This window comes from Sinocyclocheilus grahami, unplaced genomic scaffold, assembly GCF_001515645.1.
Source record: "Sinocyclocheilus grahami isolate Dianchi unplaced genomic scaffold, SAMN03320097.WGS_v1.1 scaffold104.1, whole genome shotgun sequence".
In the NCBI taxonomy this organism is placed as follows: Eukaryota; Metazoa; Chordata; class Actinopteri; order Cypriniformes; family Cyprinidae; genus Sinocyclocheilus; species Sinocyclocheilus grahami.
The window spans coordinates 583,182-606,970 of record NW_015505283.1 but is presented as its reverse complement, the minus strand read 5'-3'; the positions used below and the strand labels follow the sequence as shown (position 1 = coordinate 606,970).

The window sequence follows — 23,789 nt, the reverse complement described above, 5'->3', positions numbered from 1 at the left end:
TGGTGCTCAGGGGCTCCGTATCCAACAGTGGAACAGCAAATGTGTCTTTTCTTTGGGTTAGAGATGAACAGAGCCCTGCTGCCGGGGTGAGTGAGATATTTGTATTTCTTTCTATACCGTTTGCTGCGGCTCAGTGTTTTACCTGATAATCTCTCTTTTTTGTTTCACTTCCATTGAGAGTAGGATGTGTTATATGGTTCAGATCATGAGGCCTTCCTTTACATCGCCAACCTGGTAGAAGGAACATACCTGTTCCAACTCCGGGTCTCGGATATCCAGGGCCGCTCAAGCATGGCTACAGCTACTGTGGAAGTACGCCCTGGTACGATATTACTCAATCATAGTAGGAAAACAGTTGCTAGATGTTCAGAATGCATGATTTATTTGGCATGTCGTACCTGCTAAGAATACACTACCATTTAGAAGTTTGGGGTCGGGGCAAATTTTTTATGTTTTTATGGTTTCACCAACGTTGCATTTATTTGATCAAAAATACAGTAAAAAAACCTGTGATATTCTAAAGTGTTTATACAAATTCTAATATGAACATTATTTTTGTGGAAACAAATTTTAAAAATTTTTTCAGGATTCATTGATGAATAGAAAGTTTAAAAAGCATTTATTTTATTCTTTTGTAACATTGTAAATATCTTTACTGTCACTTTTGATTAATTGAATGCATTAATAAAATGCTGAATAAAAGTATTAATTTCTTAAAGCTGCAATCTGTAACTTTTTTGGGCTAAAAATGATCCAAAATCAATTTTTGATTAAGTACATAACTAGCCAGGGTCCAAAACTATCTCCTTACCTTAGCCCGATTCACATCGGTAAGCTTATAATAATGTTTTCTAATTTGAGTGGTACTGGTCGGAATTTGTGGGAAATTCCAGCATACCGCGGTGTCATTATGCCACGTCGGTAAACATAAAGAAGTTGTCCCGGCTAGTAGGCTATGTCGCATGTGAGGATCCTGCAGGTGGCGGATCGTTTATAGCCTTTTCTCACAGCAGCTGGAATAATTAAATTTATCATTTTTATTGCGGATTGTAATCCAGAAATTATTATGTGTTTATGAAACACAAGTGCCTGAAATTAGATTATACTCCAGTTTTAAATGTGCATCTGATTACAGATAGCCTATGTGAGATTACACAATATTTTTTTATTTTAAAGAGAACCAGTTCTAAGGAAGAATAATTTGCTCTTTGGGTTAAAAATAAAAGACAATTAGAGATTACTGTACAGAAATTGATATCTACACGCTAATACACACTAGCTACATGCAGTGCTGATGTTGTTAACATTAACAATTTGAGAACAAAGTATAACAGTAATAATAATTTGCATGGTTTGAAGTGATATGAGCTAATCTATTGTACCCTTGGCAGCGCGATTTATTGTAATGCTTTTTTCCTCAGTTGGTCAGAACAAAAGTGGCAGACTTGTTCAGATGACAATATCCAGTAAAAATTCATATTTGGGGCATACGTCCCAGACGTAGGCTAGAATCTGTGATTCCGAAGTACAGTATCCACACCGGTGTGGTGACTGACATCGTGCTGGAGCTGCGCCGACGCACAACCCACGCAAAGAAGATAATTCTTCCAATTGCAGGTTTCAAACAGAGATGGCGACAAAAAGGCAAAACTTACAGACTGCAGCTTTAAAAAAAAAAAAAAAAAAACCTAACCCAAACTTTTGAATGGTACTGTATTTCAGAATGATGTTATGCTTAATAATCCTTTTCAGGATATTTTTACTTTCATGTAAACATTTTAGGTAGGATATTCTGATATTGTCTTTTTATTTTCTATCAATTTACAAATTGCTCGTTTGATGCCATTGATATTTGTGTGCAGATCCACGCGAGCGAGAGGAGGTGGAGCTTGAGCTGCAGGTGGGCATGGCTCAGGTCAGTCAGCAGCAGAAGGAGACAGTGGTGAGACAGCTGGCCGCATTACTACATGTTCTGGACTCAGACATTGCACTGAAGGGCCTGCATGGCCAGTCAGAGGTAGAAGGAACATACCTGTTCCAACTCCGGGTCTCGGATATCCAGGGCCGCTCAAGCATGGCTACAGCTACTGTGGAAGTACGCCCTGGTACGATATTACTCAATCATAGTAGGAAAACAGTTGCTAGATGTTCAGAATGCATGATTTATTTGGCATGTCGTACCTGCTAAGAATACACTACCATTTAGAAGTTTGGGGTCGGGGCAAATTTTTTATGTTTTTATGGTTTCACCAACGTTGCATTTATTTGATCAAAAATACAGTAAAAAAACCTGTGATATTCTAAAGTGTTTATACAAATTCTAATATGAACATTATTTTTGTGGAAACAAATTTTAAAAATTTTTTCAGGATTCATTGATGAATAGAAAGTTTAAAAAGCATTTATTTTATTCTTTTGTAACATTGTAAATATCTTTACTGTCACTTTTGATTAATTGAATGCATTAATAAAATGCTGAATAAAAGTATTAATTTCTTAAAGCTGCAATCTGTAACTTTTTTGGGCTAAAAATGATCCAAAATCAATTTTTGATTAAGTACATAACTAGCCAGGGTCCAAAACTATCTCCTTACCTTAGCCCGATTCACATCGGTAAGCTTATAATAATGTTTTCTAATTTGAGTGGTACTGGTCGGAATTTGTGGGAAATTCCAGCATACCGCGGTGTCATTATGCCACGTCGGTAAACATAAAGAAGTTGTCCCGGCTAGTAGGCTATGTCGCATGTGAGGATCCTGCAGGTGGCGGATCGTTTATAGCCTTTTCTCACAGCAGCTGGAATAATTAAATTTATCATTTTTATTGCGGATTGTAATCCAGAAATTATTATGTGTTTATGAAACACAAGTACCTGAAATTAGATTATACTCCAGTTTTAAATGTGCATCTGATTACAGATAGCCTATGTGAGATTACACGATATTTTTTTATTTTAAAGAGAACCAGTTCTAAGGAAGAATAATTTGCTCTTTGGGTTAAAAATAAAAGACAATTAGAGATTACTGTACAGAAATTGATATCTACACGCTAATACACACTAGCTACATGCAGTGCTGATGTTGTTAACATTAACAATTTGAGAACAAAGTATAACAGTAATAATAATTTGCATGGTTTGAAGTGATATGAGCTAATCTATCGTACCCTTGGCAGCGCGATTTATTGTAATGCTTTTTTCCTCAGTTGGTCAGAACAAAAGTGGCAGACTTGTTCAGATGACAATATCCAGTAAAAATTCATATTTGGGGCATACGTCCCAGACGTAGGCTAGAATCTGTGATTCCGAAGTACAGTATCCACACCGGTGTGGTGACTGACATCGTGCTGGAGCTGCGCCGACGCACAACCCACGCAAAGAAGATAATTCTTCCAATTGCAGGTTTCAAACAGAGATGGCGACAAAAAGGCAAAACTTACAGACTGCAGCTTTAAAAAAAAAAAAAAAAAAACCTAACCCAAACTTTTGAATGGTACTGTATTTCAGAATGATGTTATGCTTAATAATCCTTTTCAGGATATTTTTACTTTCATGTAAACATTTTAGGTAGGATATTCTGATATTGTCTTTTTATTTTCTATCAATTTACAAATTGCTCGTTTGATGCCATTGATATTTGTGTGCAGATCCACGCGAGCGAGAGGAGGTGGAGCTTGAGCTGCAGGTGGGCATGGCTCAGGTCAGTCAGCAGCAGAAGGAGACAGTGGTGAGACAGCTGGCCGCATTACTACATGTTCTGGACTCAGACATTGCACTGAAGGGCCTGCATGGCCAGTCAGACATCAGGTACTACACATACGACAACCAAACCAAATCTAAATGAGAACTTGTGTGGTTCTTAAATTAAGCTAATCATCATAATTACTAGAGACTAACCCTAGTTTAGTTAAAGTCTACATGTGTTTCTTGTGTTTAGCACAGTATTTAGGTTCTCAGTGCAGGGTCCTGATGGTACATTTCCAGGGCCTAAGCTCGCTCGTCTGCTGAGAAACCAGCTGTTGCGAGAGAAAAGTGACTTCTTGCTCTTTAAGGTCTTAAGAGTGGACACAGTTAGTAAGTGACTTTTATATAATAAATAAAAATGTTGGCAATGCAGTCTTTCTGATTTTAACTTTGGTTGTGAATATTTCAGTGTGTTTGCTGCTGTGTTCTGAACGTGGTCAGTGTGATCCCATAACAAAGAGCTGTTCCTGTGACCCTCTTTGGATGGATAACCCCATTCGCCGCTTGCTTGATGATGGCGAGAGCAATTGTGGTTAGTATGACCTATTTGTCTCCAAATAAATTTTTTCATGTAAATGAGAAATTTCAAATAAGATAGCAGCAGGTTCAGTCATAAGGTGTGGTACATGAAGAGATGCTTCATGCAGCGCTATACTACTGACAATAGACCGTTTTTGCCCATGAAATTTTGCCTGAGTGCTAATCTTCTGTCTCCTTTCGCAGACTGGAGCGTGTTGTATGTCACAATCTCTTGTTTCGTGACAATAAACTTTCTGAATGTTAATGTGCCGGACTAAAATGCACTCATTTTGTTATGGTTTGTCAGTATTTCAATCTTGGCCCTGATACTGTACATTGGTCTTTGTCTTTATAGCATTCTGGTTTTACAACCTTTGAAACATTTCTGCTTTAGCTGGAATTGCAATAGAAGCCATCTGTATCAGGCATATTGTGACAAGGAGATGCATTTCTCCTATATCCTTGTTTTAATGCAGCAGGAGATGCAAAAAATTTAAGACATACAGTATGGCCCTTTACAAAGGTTAAGACTGTTTTATAACCAAAAGTTCAATATTTATAGAATTGAGTTCACATGAATAACAGCAGTGTGTAATTTTGTGTTAATGTGCATATTCTGCCTTAATTTTAAATTAGTGATGAAAATGGCACAACTAAACGAACAGCAGAAGTTGAAATGTTTCTTTACCAAGGCTTGATGATTCAGATGCATGTTTAGTCTTTGTACCTTCATGTGCTTATCTGCAAAATTTCACTCCCAAGGTAAGAAAATTAATATACTTATAAACATTTTCATACATATAACACTTCACAATACAATTAGGTATATCTATAGAAAATTCATATTTACAACAATTAAAAAAACATTACAACAGAGAACAGTTAAAAAAAAAAAACACGGGCAATTACAATATTTGGCCACAATGACAAATTTGATTAATCTCTATGCTTTAATACCTCAAATCAGAAGTTTCTATCCAGCAGCATGAGCACCCAAAAACATCCCATCACAGTCAATGTTTCATTTTTAACAGTCTTAATCTATTTCTAGAATTACAAAAATAGAACAATTAGTAAGTTAAACATTTAAATGATTTTTTTTCAAAAATATTGTGCTTTGATTTCTCACCGGGTTAACCCCCATCCCTATATTTATACATACTTTACTTCATTGAAAATTGTTTTTGTTTTTTTGTGGCCAAATGAATTTACACTGCAAAAAAATTTTTTTTAATTAGTATATCTTGTTTTCAGTCTAAAATTAAATTGAGTAAGGAGAATAAACTTTAGATATTGAAGATATATTCATCTAATCTTACACAAAAACACAAAAGTAAATTTATCCTGCTTGGATAAAAATAATATTTTTTTAGTGTTCAAGATCTTATTTCAGAGCAACAAGGTTACATCAATCAGTTATGATGGATGGAATCTCAAAGAGGACCATTTATACCCATTTTTGCAACAAATATCTAAAATATCCTGGCAATGAAATATCTCTGTATAGTCATTATTCAGTTGCATATGATTAAAAGAGAATGGTTCACAATGGATTCATGTTTTTAGTATTGCTTAAATAATGACATACTGCCTGGAAACCACTGTCTTTAAAGAGAGAGTCCCCCCAAACACATGTACTTTATTTCTAGATACTCATCAATGCCGTATTTGGATCCTTCTCTGCCCATTCCAGACTGTTTGATTCCACCAAATGAGGTTTCTGTGGTGGAGATCAGACCTTCATTGACCCCAACCATGCCCACTTCCATCTGCTCAGTCACCCGCCAGATCTGACTGATGTCTCTGGAGTAAAAGTAACCTGATGAAAGAAAACAGTTTTGAATATTATGCCACAGAAGTGATAGAAGGTATGTTGCTGCTCTTTGCTTTACTTGACCATCCAGACACATAAAGGTACAGTGGAGCTGAAAGAAAATATGACTTTTTCTGGTCCCAAATATATAATTGGGGGAAAAAATTATTTATTTTATATAGTCAGTTATTTCTATCTTTTGCTATAGTGTGTCAGTAGGAAAAATCAGTTTACATTTCCAAATGTATATACTGCCAACCAAAAGTTTAGAATAAAAAAAATATATATACAGTGGGTACGGAAAGTATTCAGACCTCCTTAAATTTTTCACTCTTTGTTATATTACAGCCATTTGCTAAAATCATTTAAGTTAATTTTTTTTCCTCATTAATGTACACACAGCACCCCATATTGACAGAAAAACACAGAATTGTTGACATTTTTGCAGATTTATTAAAAAAGAAAAACTGAAATATCACATGGTCCTAAGTATTCAGACCCTTTGCTCAGTATTTAGTAGAAGCACCCTTTTGATCTAATACAGCCATGAGTCTTTTTGGGAAAGATGCAACAAGTTTTTCACACCTGGATTTGGGGATCCTCTGCCATCCCTCCTTGCAGATCCTCTCCAGTTCTGTCAGGTTGGATGGTAAACGTTGGTGGACAGCCATTTTTAGGTCTCGCCAGAGATGCTCAATTGGGTTTAAGTCAGGGCTCTGGCTGGGCCATTCAAGAACAGTCACGAACCTTAAGTGCAGCAGATTTTTTTTTTGTAACCTTGGCCAGATCTGTGCCTTGCCACAATTCTGTCTCTGAGCTCTTCGGGCAGTTCCTTTGACCTCATGATTCTCATTTGCTCTGACATGCACTGTGAGCTGTAAGGTCTTATATAGACAGGTGTGTGGCTTTCCTAATCAAGTCCAATCAGTATAATCAAACACAGCTGGACTCAAATGAAGGTGTAGAACCATCTCAAGGATGATCAGAAGAAATGGACAGCACCTGAGTTAAATATATGAGTGTCACAGTAAAGGGTCTGAATACTTAGGACCATGTGATATTTCAGTTTTTCTTTTTTAATAAATCTGCAAAAATGTCAACAATTCTGTGTTTTTCTGTCAATATGGGGTGCTGTGTGTACATTAATGAGGAAAAAAAATTAACTTAAATGATTTTAGCAAATGGCTGCAATATAACAAAGAGTGAAAAATTTAAGGGGGTCTGAATACTTTCTGTACCCACTGTATATATATTTTTAAAGAAGTCTCTAATGCTCAGCAAGGCAGCACTTATTTGTTAAAAATTACAGTAAAAACAATAATATTGTGAAATATTATTCTAATTATATTGATAATATATTTTACATTGAATATATTTTAAAATGTGAAATATTTTAGTCTCATTTAAATACATATTCAAGATAATCCCTTTGTTTTTGTTGTTATTTAGTGTTTAGGATGTAAATAAAATGAGAGGTCCTTTAACCCCTTTGTTTCCAACAGTATTTCATGATTGGTTAATTTGCCTTGTTAAATGATTAACTAGTAAAATTGTAATTTAATGTAGTCTATTTGTACATGCTTTCAATAAGGAACAGTTTAGCTAATAAATAAACAGGCATGTGAGGAAAAAGTGGGCAAACTCAAGACTGTCCAACAAAACTTTGTAAAATCAGAAACTACACAGGAAAAAAAAAACATGATTACTTTGCACAGATGCACAAACCTGCTAAACCAACAGGAGAAGCATTGGCAATGGCAAGTGCCTCCTGTTCTGTGTTGAACCTGGTGAAGAAAAAAAAAATTCAGCTGCTGGCAGACATTCACGCTGAAACATGCAGCCCATTAAAACCTATTAACAAAAAATGTTATGTAAAAAAAAATAAAATAAAATAAAACTAATTAAAAATCTTATACAATTGTAATAATCAAATGAAACCAAATATTTTCAGAAACAATTCAAATTAATCTCAAAATTGTTATGCTGATAATATATAAGAAATCTGATAAATATGTAATGTAAAATAAAATGTGTTTTAAATGACTACATTTGAGGTTAACATGAAGTCATCTAATCCAATAAATAGTAAATACTCACTTAACAAGAGGAATAAGGGGTCCAAAGGTCTCCTCTCGCATACATTGCATGTCAGTGTTGACATTGGACAGCAGGGTGGGCTGCATGAAGGAGCCCTCCAGTCTCTTCCCACCTCGAACTATGACTGCTCCCTGTGCCACAGCATCTGCAATCTGGTTCTCCACCTGAAGGAAACAATAGCTGATCAACACCATTAAACCCATCATCTTAACCAAATGATCTGTTTGTGTGTGCTTGTTGACAGTGACATCAGTGTTTGCTTCCAACAGAATCAACTGATTACTGTATCGGCACCTTCTCTACGGCGCGGGTGTTGATGAGCGGCCCCTGTGTGGTGGCGGGCTCTGAGCCGTGGCCAAGCTTCAGTTCAGCATCCATAGCCTTGGCCAGCTTTTCCATGAAAGCATCATGGATCCCACTCTGCACCAAAAAGCGGTTGGAGCACACGCAGGTCTACAGAAGAGAGAGACACGTTACAGGTGAGAAATTGAGAACAGTTGTTTACAGTCAATCCCACTCTGCACCAAAAAGCGGTTGGAGCACACGCAGGTCTACAGAAGAGAGAGACACACGTTACAGGTGAGAAATTGAGAACAGTTGTTTACAGTCAATTACACCAGTCCTCAGGTCCTTACACTGGCTTCCAGTTATATTTAGGATTGATTTTAAAGTACTTTTACTCGTTTATAAATCACTCAATGGCCTAGGACCTAAATATATAGCAGATATGCTCACTGAATATAAACCTAACAGACCACTCAGATCATTAGGATCGAGTCAGTTAGAAATACCAAGGGTTCACACAAAACAAGGGGAATGTGCTTTTAGTTATTATGCCACCCGCAGTTGGAATCAGCTTCCAGAAGAGATCAGATGTGCTAAAACATTAGTCACATTTAAATGCAGACTCAAAACTCATCTGTTTAGCTGTGCATTTATTGAATGAGCACTGTGCGATGTCCGAACTGATTGCACTATATTATATGTATAATCGTTTTCTTAAATTCATTTTAAACCTCTTAAATCAAATTTTTTTTAAATAATTTTCAAAGTTTTTAAATTCCTTGTTTTATTGTTGTGATTATTGTTTTTATTTTATTTTATGTAAAGCACTTTGAATTACCATTGTGTATGAAATGTGCTATACAAATAAACTTGCCTTGCCTTGCCTACAGTGACAAAAATATCAAGTATTTACACCATAGTATTTACATGGTGCTCAAAGGTACTTAAAGAATGCTGTGATTCTGAAACAGTACCTGAAGTTCACTACTTCACTAATTATTTATGAAAAACATTAACTTTTCTTCCTTGAAAATTGTGCTACGGGTCAATGTATGGGTCAAATTTCTCCCCAAAATAAACAGGAAAAAAGAAACAATATTTTGCATAAATTAATTTAAGACTGAAACACACTCACCTGGCCTGAGTTCCTGAATTTGGAAACCATCGCTCCTGCAACGGCTTTATCTACATCAGCGCTGTCAAATACAATAAAGGGGGCATGTCCTCCTAGCTCCATGGAGACCCTTTTGACCGTTCCTGCAGCATGTCTTAGTAGTATCTGCAAAAGCATTTACTTAAGCGATTACTAAATTATGGTGAACATTAAATGTTGACTGCACATAGAAATTAGATCTTTACCTTGCCAGTGGCCGTGGATCCGGTAAATGAAATTTTGGCCACGAGAGGGTCCGTGCAGAGCAGCTCTCCCACAGCAAGGGTCTTTTCTCTTGAGCAGGGCACTACATTAAACACCCCAGGAGGAATGCCAGCCTGAACCGACAGCTAGACAAGAAATACAATGGATTATTCATTCTGTCATCTACATACGTAAGATTTTTTATTGTTTTTGAAAGAAGTCTCTTATGCTTAAACTTAATTTATTTGTTTAAAAATACAGTACAAACAGTCATTCTGAGAAATACTATTACAATTTTAAATAGCAGTGAGTCCAGCCCGGGGTCGTCACATGTGGTTGCCGCAAGCCTGCCGGCCGCGCCATTCTCAAGCCTCCCGCTCACTCTAGCCCGCTGTGCGTTTCGTTGTGAAAGCGAAACTATTTTCTTTGGCCTTCCAAAAGAGGACACGACTAGAATCAGTGGTTAAGTTGTATTTACAACACTGTTCCAGAACAGTTCAACCCAAATATTCAGATGTGTGCAGCACATTTTATGGAGAACCGTTTCCTGATCCTGGTAGAGTAGACTACAATGCCGGCTGTTCTGACTCACAGACTGTAAGTACGTTTTCATATTTAAAGGATTTGCCACGGATGCTTCAAACTCGAGTTTTGAGCAGTGTAGAGTAGTACGGAGGGAGGGGTTCTAGCAGACCAATCACAGCGCTTGCGGTCCGTGTAGAATTGACGCGCTGTTAGATTTTTGGAGAGGTGCACGTCAGGCTACGGCATAGGGTGTGCGTCTATGCGTAGGCTACGGCGTAGGTTCGACGCAGAAGTATAAATTGGGCTTAATGGGTTTTAATATTTTTGTCTCGTCGCTCCGGCCAGACAGAGCATCACAGTATGGGAGGGGCGTAACATTTCTGTCACACACTTGAGGTATTTGGCCAATCACAATGCACTGGATGGATAGCTGGCCAATCAGAGCACACCACGCTTTTCAGACCGATGAGCTTTGTAAAAATCGACGCGTTTTAGAAAGGTGGGGCATAGAGGAGAAACAATAATGTACAGTATGTGGAAAATTATGTTTTTTGAACCTTAAACCACAAACACATTTCATTACACTAAATACACAAAATAATGTTATTTTTAGCAACATAATATGACCCCTTTAAATGTAAATGTAATTTATTCCTAATTAAAGCTGAATTTTCAGCATCATTACTCCAGTCTTTAGTGTGACATGATCCTTCAGAAATCATTCTAATATGCTGATTTGGTGCTCAAGAAACATTTCTTAAAATTATCAATGTTGAAATCAGTTGTGCAGAGTTTTGTTTTGAAACAATGTAAAAGTATTTGCCACTTTTAATTAATTTGATTTCTTTCAAAAAATAAAAATCTTACTGACTATACACTTTTGAATGGTAGTTAATCTACACAGTTTGCCTGTCTTGCTAAAATGTAAAGTTAAGCAGGCTTTCATGGAAACAGACAGACCTCAGCAAGAGCTAGAGCAGAGAGAGGCGTATTCTCAGCCGGCTTCACCACCACAGTGCAGCCCACCGCCAGTGCTGCGCCCACCTTCCTGGTAATCATGGCACTGGGGAAATTCCACTGTGAAAAGGGAAAATTTGAAATCATAACTGGGAGCTGACAGTTTTACTTTAGCTCATTGACCCTATAGCCTGATGGTGTTATGTTATCAGAATGAAGGAGGAAGTCTCACAGGTGTAATGATGGAAGCCACTCCCACCGGCTGCTTGAGTAACAGGATTTTGCGGTCCTTGGCTGAAGGTGCGACAATATCTCCATACACACGTCTGGCCTCTTCAGAAAACCACTCCAGGAAGGAGGCAGAGTATGTCATCTCACCAATAGACTCCTTCATGGGCTTCCCCTGTACACACATTTGAGTTATAACCAATTCTAATATCTGAATCCTTGTAAACAGAAACATTAGATGTTGTATCCTGTATGTAATGGGTCAGAATACCTACACACTCTGCTGTGATCAACTTGGCAAGATCTTCCTTGTGCTGATTGATCAATTCAAACCATTTTCGTAATAAAATGCTTCTTTCCTGCAAAAGAGCATGTATTAATATATATATATATATATATATATATATATATATATATATCAGAACTTCTGTACATAATGATGAAATACTTTCATTTAAATAATTCAATTTTTTAATTTCATTGCATTGTAATTTCATAAACAGTTGTACCCCTTAATATTTTTGTGAAAAACAATTTTTTCAGGATTCTTTGATGAATAGAACGTTCAAAAGAACAGTATTTATTTAAAATAGTTTTTTTTTTGTAACAACGGATTTTTGTCATTTTTTATTTATTTAATGCATCCTTGCTAAATAAAAGTATTATTCAGATCAAACCATTTCTGTAAAGAAATGCTTTTCCTGCAAAGAGCGTACATCAATTTGTATATCAGAACTTCTTAATTTATCTTGAATACTTACTATTTTATTTAAATTGTAATGAATTGTAATTCGTTCAAATTGTTATTTTTTCACATTACATTAATGATAATTGAGAGGGGAAACTTAATTGTCATGAAAATAATCACAATGTAAAACAGCACTATGTAAATGGACTTAAATTACAAAACATACAGAATTTTGTTTATTTCAGGGAAAAAACTATATACTAAAAAGTGATCGATTGTAGAACTTTAGGTATAGTCATAAGAATGTAATACTAAGATTTTGTTCAAGTACCTTTTGAGTGCCATGTAAATACCCTGGTATAAAAATCAAAGCACTATGGCATACCATCCGATATCAGATGTACCACCCCAGAACGTTTTCGAAACTAGTAAATATATGGCATATTGTAAATATGCTTAGTACATTCCAGTTAAGAATTAGATCTAATGCATGGAGATATGAATAACAGTCATGCACATTAAAAACATTCCCCTCATCTCACCTTGGCTGTGTGATTCTTCCACAGGTGAAACGCTTTGTATGCAGCATTGACGGCGTCTTGAGCTTCCATTGTACCGCAGTCTGACACCTTCGCGATCTCTTCTCCCGTGGCTGGGTCTAACACGGGGAACGTGGATGCAGCGGAGACCCAGCGCCCATCTATGAAGGCTCGAGTCCGCAAGAGCTGCGCTGACACATCGAGGCTGTACGGCCGCTGCAGCATGCTGGGTAATCCAAAGAACACCTGCCGGAGAATACAGCGACTTCCTGAGAGATATAAACTGCCCATGATAAGAACGGGCAGGTCTAATAAAACCTAGATGTTCGTCAGCTGGTTGATGGGTGCAGGAGTCTAATATCAAGCTCAGTCCAGTCCAGAAAAAAAGAGGGCGGTTGCTTTAAACACGTGATTACACGCGCTTTAACAATATTCTCCTTGTTTACATTCTACTATTACTAACGACTGTTATACACACACACACACACACATATATATGAAAATTCTATCTTAATTAATTTCCGCTCCAAAAACGCTAAAGACGGATTAACATAATAAGTAATAATAGTAATAATTGTCCAGTTGATTGCGTGTTGCATAACTCTTTGCAGGTCCAACTCAAGGCTTTCTTCCAACACTTTTAATAAGAAAGGAGATAACGATTTGGTAGGCTAACGTTACACTAGCGAAGTCCGATTCATGAATGAATCGTTTCTGAGTCGAATCTTTTCCAGGAAAGAGTTGAACCTGTTTGAAAAACACCTAAATGATTCGTTCACGAATCCGAATCTCTCCAGAAGATAAACTTGCAGCAGCTAACATCTCGTGATTCAATAAAACAGACATAGTGAGTCAAGTTTACAATAAACAACTGTGCATTATAATGAAGGCTAAAACTGCACAGCATTTTTAGCTTTTTAAACAATATACTCCATCCTACACCAACTACGCACACATTTCCTATCATGTATGCCCATGAAAGACGATCGAACCAATCAGAGTAGGTATGGGGCGGAGCGACACGTGCAGCCCCGCCCCGATCTGTAGGCTGCAGCCGGGTACTTGATCCGTACGGGTAAAACGGGTAAAACATGTCCGATTCGTAATGAGCCATGAACCGAACTGTTCAAAGGAACCGATTTTCATAAATGGATCATAACGGATCACATAAAGCGAGTGTTTTAATCACAATACTGGCTTGTTCCAAACAAAAAGAGCATCACAGCGCCCTCTGTGACAACTTTACATAACAGGATACTGTTAATTCTTCTGCAATCTACAAATGTATTCTTAACGTATATATTTCAAGGTCATTTACAAATATACCACTGATTAATCTACAGAGAATCTCATAATGTACCTTTAAGAAACTATCATCTGGCATCAATATGTCTTAAGATTCTCATGGTCTCCTCAAAGGAGAAGAATAAAAACTTGTGAATTTGTCTTCAAATGTATGGTGAAATTGTATGTTAGCTCACATTCAGTGAGAAATCAAATATTATTTATAAGTATGGATTTTCCTTGAGCTCTTCTTTGTTTTTGGGTCTCTTTATGACCCAACTAGCATCATTGTTCCAGCTCTTGATGTACATGTATACATGTTAGTACTTTTACAAGCACCCATTATATTTGTCCACAAAGTTATCTCAGCAAGTAATGCAAACAAGTGAACAAATCAACGGCTACTGGTGATGTATTAAATAGATGTATTTATATAAAACAAACTAAATAATGACATTAGTTCAGTAAGAGATTCAATGTGAAAACGTATATATTCATTTGAAAACTTAGAGAACAGCACTAGAAGTCCCTCGAGCAAAAAACGATGCTCCTTTATCGTGAACTTTAAAGTGAAATATTTTTCGTTGGTTGTAGATGGTCTCTCCTCTCTGTCTCCACCAAACCTCCATCTAAAAAAACCCCACAAAAATGTCAACTTAATTCAGAGCCATTTATAACAGAGTAAGCGTAAACTTAAACATGAAATCGCACCTGTCCATGTATGTCCCTGCAGTAGCCCGTGGGTAACCCCTCTACATGTAAAGCCAAGTTACACTGATGAACTAGTCCCCTCTGAAGCAGGTTTGATCCCTCTTCATCAACATCATCTGCATCCTCCTCCTCACATCTCACCAGAATTACCATATTTCCCTGGATATCAGCAGACATTTATAGTTAATAGATCATAATACAGTGTGAAACCAACTGCATCTGGCATTATTTCAGGCACTGACGCAAAAACACTGACTCACCTGCAACTCAGAGCACACGGTGGCTTGGCAGTAGAGGGTAAAGTCTAGTATTGCTCCAACACTAACACCTAAACTCAGGAGCACACTGAGATCATCTATAAGTAACACTGGAGGACCCCATGATTCACCAGCATCACCATCTCCGCTCTGACGCATAGCACGTTCCACAAATCTGAACAGACCTTCCAGTCCAGCACCTGGGGACCTAGAAAAACGAAGCAAACAAACAAAAAATGGCAAAGCACATTTTGTTCCTTATATATCTTTCATAACATTATAAGGAGGAGGAATAGAGATAAAATGTATTTAAACTATATTTTCATAACATACTATACGTGCCTGAGATAACTCAAAGGTTGTGTCTCCTGACTGGTGTCCTCCTGTAATAAAACTCCAACAGAATCCTTCAGTCCTTCAAGAAACACGAGCTGACCCTTCTCTCTTGCCTGTGCCAGACTCACTCCCTGCACAAAAACATTATGATCAAGAAATATAAATGTCTGTCTAATAATAAAAACCTGTCTAAATAGAGCAAGTTGATGTAAACTTACCAGCCTCTGACCAACAGCACTGTAGTGACTGAAGGACTGCACAAGACCCAGAAAACACACCTTACAGCCAGCTGGAAATATCCAAGTTTAGAAAAATAATAATATATATATATATATATATATATCCTCACTATAAACAACAGGTCACTTACCACGTAAATAGAAAGACAGATAGTGATGAATAAGGAATGATGCATCAGCTCGTCTGTCTGACACTAGGATAAAGTCACTCTGCAAGTACAGAAAACATCGGTTAGACTCTATGACATCTAGCAAGTTACATCAAGCTTGTAAAGGGGTGTAATTACCGATTTGAAACTGTCTGGAGTGGAATTGAGAATACTGTTCAATTCTGGAAACATGTTTGTGAGATAAGAGATTAACTTTACTACAGTTGAGCAGGATATGCTGCTGTCTCCTCTCTATGTCTCCAGATCTTCTTCAGTATTTCTCATGCTGTTAAGTAAAACACGACTGTAAATTAAAGCATAGCATTTAAAATGCATACATTCCTGTATATATGTAGCGCAGTTAGCATGCTAAATTAATATTAGCGTTGTCTAAGTATTCAAAGTATCGAAAATACGAAGAGAACATTAAAATAATAATACTAACGTACCGGCACCGTCTGCAGTTACATCATTTTCTTTTAAAATATAAACAAATAAATACGAAGAAATATTTCACGCTTGCCTGTTATGCTAGTCAACGTGGGTACGGAAACCGCATAAAGACAATCTTTCCGAAAACGCGTTTTGGTAGAGAGGTTTTTTCTTTCTTAAATCACTGAAAAAAAATATTTACAAATATTTTTTATGTATCCTTTAAAAAAACTGGTAGATATACCCAACCTTAAAAATATTTATTTTGACCAGAGATAAAAACGCTGCACGTGCACCAAAGACAGGCCCAGATAGTGTTTCATTATAAAAATATATGTAAAAAATATACAAACAAGAAAACTCGGGGACAAACTGTTGATCTTTCACGATACATAACGTGTGCTTGGGCCTGCTTTTAGTTAGAACGCTAAGCATTTGCTTTCAACACACTGAAATACAACAAGTAATTCTGCCTGTTAAACTTTACAACAAAAGTGTAACCATAACTTGCTTTTGGCCTAAAACTAATTTCAACAGATTGTCAATGTTTTTACCTATAAATCACTGCTGATGGCATCTTATACAACAGAAATTCTAAATACATAAAAACTGTCTTGACCACATGAATCACCCATAAAATAAATAGTATAATGTCCTCCAAAAAAATCTTAATATTCTTGGATTTAGATGGACGAAAACTGTACATTTTCAAATAAGTTTCGCACAGCAATGGCAATGCAAGCCCTTGAAATTCAGTTCATGGAATGTTAATCATCAGCTGTGTACCTGGAAAACATGTCATAGATAATGCAAAACATTTCTTTCTATGCAAAGATAAGCTTTAGAACACTTGCGGTTTAGTTCCATAAAATTTCGTTCACATTTTAAACTTGACATACAAAGACTGAACACAACTGATGATATAACTTCACTCAAGGCCTGACTGTAAAAGCTGTTAACATCTATAAACAAAGCAGCTAGGAAATTGTACAGGGAAAGCCGAAACAGGCACATGGACCAGACCGTGAAATGCAAGCAAAGACATGATGCATACTTTTTAAGAGCACAAAACATTGAAATGCAAATCGTGATTTAGTGTCTAACAGAACAAAAGAAGAAAAAAGTGAAACAACCATTGCTCATTCTTGTACTCTGAATGGAGTAAATTATCTTTATAAACAGCTAAAAGTATTATAATACATGAAAGAGTCTGTTTTCTAAGTAAATACATAGCTACTTCGATTATCACACCACCAGATGCCGACTGCATCAATAAGACATGCCTCACACTGCAGGAGCAGGTCAATGTTACACAGATACGAAAAATGTCTAGTATTGTTCTTTATATGATATACTGTTAACCTTCATTCTAAATTTTATGTCACTATTTTAGGAATGTTCTAAGTTCAAGTTAAGCTCTATTGACAGCATTTGCAATTACAATTTTGACGACCTTCAGTTGTTGCTGTTGTTTTTTTAAAGAAACAAAAACCGTGGTTATAATACGGCACAACATTGAACCAGGCAAGAAACATTCAGCTAGTAAACCCAGAAATTTTTGCACAACATTTTCAGAATTCACTGACCCTGAAAATCTATTAAAAAGGCAGATTTTGCATCTCAAATAATAGATTTCTTACTGATTCATTAATGCAGGTGATTTAACAAAAATATCAGCTTCACCAGAACACTGTCCAAGTTTATTTTTTATCGAAAGTGCATTACTATAACCACAACTTGCACTTTAAAAAAAATAAATAAATGATGTATATTGAACCCAGAACGTTACTTTAAGTACACTATGGTGCATACTAACTGTATAGTATGCATTCGAGGTGCATAACGGGGCTTGATTGAAAAGCATTATCACTAAATCTTCCATAGCTTGCACTGCTGTATGTTAAAAAGACACGCCTGGTCTCAGCATCATTGTGGCCACCTAAATATAACTCATGCTACATCTTTGTAGAGGTTTGTACAGACACTGAATGCTATGTGTAAAAAAAAGGATAAAAACAAAAGTTATGATTTACAATAAATAAACACAATGTCACACTCCAGGCACACACAGTATGTAATTCCTGAGTGTTTGAGTCTTTGGGTTTACTGCTACGGCGTGCCCTCGGAGGTGGCTGTGATATCTGCTGCTTCTACTAATGTTACTGTTTCTCCTGTCGTTGAGTCAAGGGGCTCCTCTTTAATGATGATGGCCCCTTCTGGCAACATGACAACTTCCTCTTCGCCAACCACCTCCTCCTCTTCCTCTTCCTGGAGCACCACTTCCTCTTGGGGCTCTGTGCTGGAGCCATTGGTTTGCCCGTTTGCAATGGCCTCTAGTTTAAGCCTGTACTGCTCAGCTTCCTGTTCCTTTCGTAGTAACTGCTGTCTGTACCCCTGGGCTTTTCTGTTTGCTTCCTTTAGTTGCCGTTCCAGTAGTTCCCGACTGTTCTTCTCGGTGGGCTCCTATAGAAAACCCCAAACAGTTTACTTTCAAATTGATTTTGCATTCCAAAAAGTACGATTTAAATGGGAATCTCTGCTCATCAGACCTTGTGTTTTACATCTGCGTGGTTGACGGTTAATTCAAATTTCCGCTTCCGTGTTGGAACTGGTTTTGTGTCCTCTGTTATGATTTCTTCTGCAATCTGACCCGCTGGCACTGCAACCACTAAATATATACAGGCATGTTAGAATATAAATACTGCATCAAAGTCTGTAAACTATAAACTAGCAATCTACTCACTTTGCTGCCCATGCATTGTGACAAAGAATTTCTGTCCCAAGTTGCCAGTCTGCAGGTTTCCCTGTTGGTCGGTTACTATGGTGATGACTCTCTGGCCATCTTCCGCTACAAGATGCTGGATGGCAGAATCTACCGAATCAGCAGCAATCACGCTCTCTGCAGCTCCTGCTGGGATATAGCAGCAGTTTGTTTGCAAAGGAGAAATTCACAAATATTACTTATAATACACATTTTCTATGTGCATTCAGTTCAAATAAAACATTACATAAAATAAAACTGGTTAATTAAATACTGCTGCAAAATGTCAATGTCAAAATGAACATTCAACAAGCACAAAATGCAAGAAAAATATGCTTTAGTGAGTAAATAAAATGCGAGTTGGCTGGTACATGTTAAGAGTTGTGATTCATAATTCCTAACTGATTTGAATGTAAAGCATAATTCAAATCAAAGTCACACAAACCTGCTAAAGAAACGTTGCACCTCAAGCCTCATGCCATGAATTATAATAAAATTATGAGTTGTACCCACAAAAATCAACAGGTTTACAAAGAATGCCTAAAGTGTTTGTTTTGTTGTTGTTGTTAATCATGTGGCAAAAGTTTAATGTTCTTTATGTATCGTTAATGTTGTTGAAATTAGTATCTTATGAAAAAAAACCTGTATTATTGTGAAATAATAATACAATTAAAAATAGCTTTTCTATTTGAATATATTTTATTTTTAAATTCTTTATTTTTATATATTTAAAGTTAATTCCTATGATGGCAAAGCTGAATTTTCAGCAATTCTTTTCTTTGAGTCTTTTAGTCTTCAGTGTCACAATCTTTCAGAAATTTTTTTAATATGCTGATCTTGTGCTCAATAAATATCTGTTATTATAATCAGTGTTGAAAACAGTTGTGCTGCTTAATATTTTTGTGTAAACTGAGATACTTTTTAAAGGATTGCTTAATGAATAGAAAGTTTAAAAAAATGTTAACATTATAAATGTCTTTAATGTCAGTTATAATCAATGTAAAGTGTCCTTGTTAAAAAAAAAAATTATAATTCCATTCAAAATTTCTTACTGACCCCAGTCTTCTGAATGGCTTGTGTAAGTGGAAAAAACTCTTTGCATTAAGCCAACAAATTAAATATACTAAGGCAAAGAAATTATGATTTATATGATTTTTGACAGGGCAGGTGGAGAGAACAGGTTGCCACAGCCATTATCATAGGAACAAAAACATATTTTTTTCAATTAAAACTATGTAAAACAGAATTTCATCTCAGATCATTTTGCCATTTACTCATTACTGACAAGCATGGAAACAAAATGTAATGAAACTCATACCTGTGTTAGTCTTAGCATTAGTGAGAACAATATCAGAGAGATTGACCACTCCAGAGGAGGAGATGATGAACTGAGGGCTGGCGGTGGCGGGAGACGTGCTGCTTAGGATAGTCCTCTCTGGATTCATGTTCACTTGGTTCTGCATTCCCTCCTAGAATAACAAACAAACCATCAACTTATGAGACTGCAGCCTTGATTTTGCCTATAAACGATTTTAAATACACAATGGTGAATTTTACATGATGTTTTGACAATGATATGATGACAATGATAATCAACACGTCATTAAAATGCAATCTCATTTTTACCTGTAACAATAGCATCAGCTCAGTGTTTCCTCGGTCCACCGCAATGTTAAAAGGCGTCTTGTCAAACTTGCTGAGGGCGTGAGTATCAGCGCCGTTTTTGATCAACAGCTCCAGGACTCCCCTGTGCCCATGTTCCGCAGCCCAGTGCAGGGCGGTCATTTTCAGCATGTCTTTGGCATTGATGTCTGCTCCACTCTGTTCCAGATATAACAGATATTATATCTCAAATAAAAAGTCAGAATTTCAAATAAAAAAAAAACTCATGCTGTTCTGCTTTCATCAGTTATTACCTTGACCAACAATTCAACAATGCTTGAGTGGCCCTCTGCCGCAGCCATGTGGAGGGGGGTTCGATCGACTTTAGTGCGGGCATCTCTACTCACTCCGGCACGGAGAAGCACTTCAGCGGTGGAGTAGTGCCCGTATTGTGCAGCTAAATGAAGTGGTGAGGTTCCCAGCTAAAACATATTACCATCCTCATGTTATAGTAAAATGCAGATTATAAATTGCCGACAATAAGCATTGAGCAGCAAATACAACTCACCCAGTCTGTAGTAAAAGGAGCTCCATTGGCCATAAGTGACCTCACTTCATCATCCTGTCCTTTGCGTGCGGCCTCCAACAAACGCTTTCCCAAATCCACAAGCGACATCTAATCATACAAATAAGGTTTGAAGCATCAGAATATAGTTGATAGTGAAATGTTGCTTTATTTCTTGACAACCACATGTTTACAACCATGAGGTGTTTAACCAGGTGCAGTTTTTCAAAGAAAATGCCCAAAAGATGGTTTCCATATATACAAACGGTATAGTGTATGACACTGTGGTTATATTAGTCATAAGACTTTATTCTATAAGGATCAAGTGTTTTTAAGTGCCAGGAAGCGGATGTGTACATTCATCTTCGACATTATCAATGACAGAACGGGAAATAGTCATCATTTTATAATAAGGCAAGTTCCGGTGGAAGTTGGTTCCATGCTTTTGTTGACAATATTACTGTGTGGCTGGACGGACATTTTCACAAACTTTCAGTCAGGTTTACTGTCTATTATATAGTGTTACGGTTTTAAAAACTGTTTGATTTCTACATCATAAGAAACATAATTAATATCGTAACCTTATTGGTTATTTTTAACGAGATTTTCGAAATACATACAGTATATTTTTCAAACTATTTTTATGAGCAGGCTAATAATCGGACAAGTAGAGAACATATGACTAAAAGTGCAAATTTAACATGACAAGAAGTTTGAGCAAGTTGCGCTTAACTTTTTAAAGTCTTAAAACAAGTCCTCGTATTGTCATGTATTCGTCTGCAGTTACTATATCGCCAATACCATATCAAATATGTAATTAAAATCTCTTTTTATGACAGTAACATTACATCAAACTCCTGCAGTCAGTTGCTAGTAAACAGAATAAAGCAAAACTTCTGGTGCTCACCTCGCCAAAAATGTTTCCCGAAGAGTTTTACTGTATTATAACACGCTAGATACAGTAAAAACCAGTCATATGCTTCGGTTATTTAATACGATTTAGTGTTCTTTCATACTTTTCGATACTTTTTGAAAACAAAATAACATAGATATGGGCTATTTGTCGTCAAAGATGGCGCACGAACGGTACCGGAAGTAGAAATATTTGATTGGTTCTTCTTTGGTAGTGTTTAAAAGTTGAGGCGTTTGTAGCGCCCCCTACTGCAAAACCAGTACACATGACGAGATCCTGCCACCAGACGAAAAATGTATTGGCTAGCTCATCCATTCTCTGCTTTTGAAAACGAAGAGGTTTATGCAAATACATTTCCTCTAACTTGTTATTTTATTCTTTTATTTAGGATAGGACTGCTGAGATTGCAAAATTTCCCAAAGTTCAAGATTAAAATCATATAATGACTCATTAAGCATTGAAAATGCACTAGAAAACTGAGTAATCTCAGCAATTTTATCCCAAAGAGGGAGATTTAATTGGAGTAATAAAAAAAAAAACTCAATTTTCATCAGATAATCAACAAATCTATAGATGAAAGAAAGATACTTTTTATTGTACGTCCATCAAATATATAGTCTATATCTGTAGCCCGTTGGTGGCGCTGCTGGTCTCTGGAATGAAGTATTTCCTCACATTAATGGGGAAACTTCAACCACACCTCAGTGATCTGGGAAACACAGAGTCACTTCCACCCTGGCACCCTCAGCTCTCCTCACAAGAGTTGCTTCACTCCAGCCGCTCACTTGGGGCTCTCGTTTTAATCAAAGGTAAAGTTTTTCTTTCTATTTTAATTTATGCTAGAAAATTGAATAACTTTTCCGAGACTCGATTGAACTTTATTAATTCATTTGAGCCGCTAGCATGGCCCGGGTTCGGTCGAGCCGGTTTGTTGTGCCGAGCTTTCAGTTGTAGTTGAGTTTGAGTAGGACCAGCGCCTGTGTGCTCGAGTAATAAAGACGATAAAGATAAGCGATGGACGCTGATAGTCTAGTTCACTTCAGTCGGATGACTCTCGGACAACTTATTCATCGAGGTTCTGCGAGTTAAAACTAGTTGAGGAGAGGAAAAAACGTTTTTTTTTGTGTGTTTGTTTGTTTGTTTGTTTGTTTGTTTGTTTGTTTTAAAGGTTTACACACTGTTTTATTGTTTTCCTGTTTGTTTTTTCTGCTTTCGTCTGAGTGGCTTGTTTCTTTGTAACGTTTGTAATCCATGTTTACTTGTTTACCGAATCCATTCTAGGTGTGTTTGAGTAACGTTAGTTGTCATTGTAACGGGTTTGTTATTATTACCCTGATTTTCCTTTAGTTGTAACGGCACTATAAAGTGAATTCAATCCCCAAGAAAGCGGCTGTCTCAAACAAGTGAACTGCCTTCCTAGACAGCATAAAGAGCCATACTGTCTAGTTAGGGAGTTCAGCTCAAAGTTGAACACTGTTACAAAGATTAGTTTCTGTTCATATTTATTTATTAAAAACTGCCACGTTAGTACTTCGTTTTTCGATATACCACTGTAATACCATGCTATTCATTGATTTTAATTGGGGCACCATATTAATACCAACATGAATATTTGAATCATTCAGCACAATTGTATATTTCAAAGTACCATGGTATTACAATATGATGTATGTGGTAATATGTAGTACTTCTTCATTACAAGCTGTTTTTGAAGTTAATTGGAGTACTATCATGTAAATGAATATGGTAATTGCTCAGTGCCATATTGTATATCTCAATGCCAAAGAAAG

The 23,789-nt window shown here is 36.7% G+C and overlaps 4 protein-coding genes across 6 annotated transcripts in view; 1 reads left to right on the top strand and 3 right to left on the bottom strand.

The window, feature by feature from the left end:
* LOC107588510 (dyslexia-associated protein KIAA0319-like) overlaps positions 1-4,539 on the top strand; it is a 15,037-nt gene extending 10,498 nt beyond the window's left edge. Inside the window, exons 16-20 of the mRNA XM_016276636.1 lie at positions 2,018-2,105; positions 3,646-3,805; positions 3,936-4,072; positions 4,152-4,274; positions 4,466-4,539. Of these exons, the coding sequence (XP_016132122.1) occupies positions 2,018-2,105; positions 3,646-3,805; positions 3,936-4,072; positions 4,152-4,274; positions 4,466-4,539 (582 nt within the window). The remainder of the gene's footprint in view (positions 1-2,017; positions 2,106-3,645; positions 3,806-3,935; positions 4,073-4,151; positions 4,275-4,465) is intronic.
* A 795-nt stretch (positions 4,540-5,334) lies between these two features.
* LOC107588482 (succinate-semialdehyde dehydrogenase, mitochondrial-like) lies at positions 5,335-13,353 on the bottom strand. The gene is made up of 10 exons (XM_016276590.1): positions 12,754-13,353; positions 11,799-11,882; positions 11,528-11,698; positions 11,299-11,415; positions 9,816-9,959; positions 9,592-9,735; positions 8,466-8,624; positions 8,172-8,335; positions 7,800-7,858; positions 5,335-6,080 (listed from the first exon to the last, which is right to left on the bottom strand). The coding sequence occupies exons 1-10, from the start codon at positions 13,039-13,041 to the stop codon at positions 5,869-5,871; spliced, it is 1,542 nt and encodes a 513-aa protein (XP_016132076.1). The 5' UTR covers positions 13,042-13,353; the 3' UTR covers positions 5,335-5,868.
* Positions 13,354-13,973: 620 nt separating this feature from the next.
* On the bottom strand, positions 13,974-16,304 carry elp6 (elongator acetyltransferase complex subunit 6). 2 transcript variants are annotated; one of them, XM_016276649.1, is made up of 8 exons: positions 16,176-16,304; positions 15,865-16,030; positions 15,709-15,787; positions 15,557-15,627; positions 15,345-15,469; positions 15,006-15,210; positions 14,746-14,904; positions 13,974-14,663 (listed from the first exon to the last, which is right to left on the bottom strand). In XM_016276649.1, the coding sequence occupies exons 2-8, from the start codon at positions 15,916-15,918 to the stop codon at positions 14,541-14,543; spliced, it is 816 nt and encodes a 271-aa protein (XP_016132135.1). In that variant the 5' UTR covers positions 15,919-16,030; positions 16,176-16,304; the 3' UTR covers positions 13,974-14,540. The 2 variants fall into 2 exon arrangements, with proteins under 2 accessions (XP_016132135.1, XP_016132133.1); XM_016276647.1 differs by having other exon boundaries at positions 15,865-16,012.
* Positions 16,305-17,499: 1,195 nt separating this feature from the next.
* LOC107588481 (GA-binding protein subunit beta-2-like) lies at positions 17,500-22,191 on the bottom strand. Of its 2 annotated transcripts, none has more exons than XM_016276588.1 (8): positions 21,994-22,191; positions 21,090-21,197; positions 20,836-21,003; positions 20,546-20,740; positions 20,238-20,388; positions 18,902-19,069; positions 18,708-18,826; positions 17,500-18,621 (listed from the first exon to the last, which is right to left on the bottom strand). In XM_016276588.1, exons 2-8 carry the CDS (start codon positions 21,195-21,197, stop codon positions 18,268-18,270), a joined length of 1,263 nt encoding a protein of 420 aa, XP_016132074.1. In that variant the 5' UTR covers positions 21,994-22,191; the 3' UTR covers positions 17,500-18,267. The 2 variants fall into 2 exon arrangements, with proteins under 2 accessions (XP_016132074.1, XP_016132075.1); XM_016276589.1 differs by having other exon boundaries at positions 18,902-19,066.
* Positions 22,192-23,789: the final 1,598 nt, after the last annotated feature.

Coding starts and splice junctions, on each gene's coding strand:
- LOC107588482 (XM_016276590.1), bottom strand. CDS start 13,041: ATGGGCAGTTTATATCTCTCAGGAAGTCGCTGTATTCTCCGGCAGGTG. Junction 8,625..9,591: donor AATTCAGGAACTCAGGCCAG/GTGAGTGTGTTT, acceptor TCTCTTCTGTAG/ACCTGCGTGTGCTCCAACCG. Junction 7,859..8,171: donor CCCCTTATTCCTCTTGTTAA/GTGAGTATTTAC, acceptor TTTCTTCACCAG/GTTCAACACAGAACAGGAGG.
- elp6 (XM_016276649.1), bottom strand. CDS start 15,918: ATGTTTCCAGAATTGAACAGTATTCTCAATTCCACTCCAGACAGTTTC. Junction 15,788..15,864: donor CTCCAGACAGTTTCAAATCG/GTAATTACACCC, acceptor CTGTACTTGCAG/AGTGACTTTATCCTAGTGTC. Junction 15,470..15,556: donor GTGCTGTTGGTCAGAGGCTG/GTAAGTTTACAT, acceptor GTTTTTGTGCAG/GGAGTGAGTCTGGCACAGGC.
- LOC107588481 (XM_016276588.1), bottom strand. CDS start 21,197: ATGTCGCTTGTGGATTTGGGAAAGCGTTTGTTGGAGGCCGCACGCAAA. Junction 20,741..20,835: donor TTGTTGAATTGTTGGTCAAG/GTAATAACTGAT, acceptor TATCTGGAACAG/AGTGGAGCAGACATCAATGC. Junction 20,389..20,545: donor AGCTGATGCTATTGTTACAG/GTAAAAATGAGA, acceptor TTGTTATTCTAG/GAGGGAATGCAGAACCAAGT.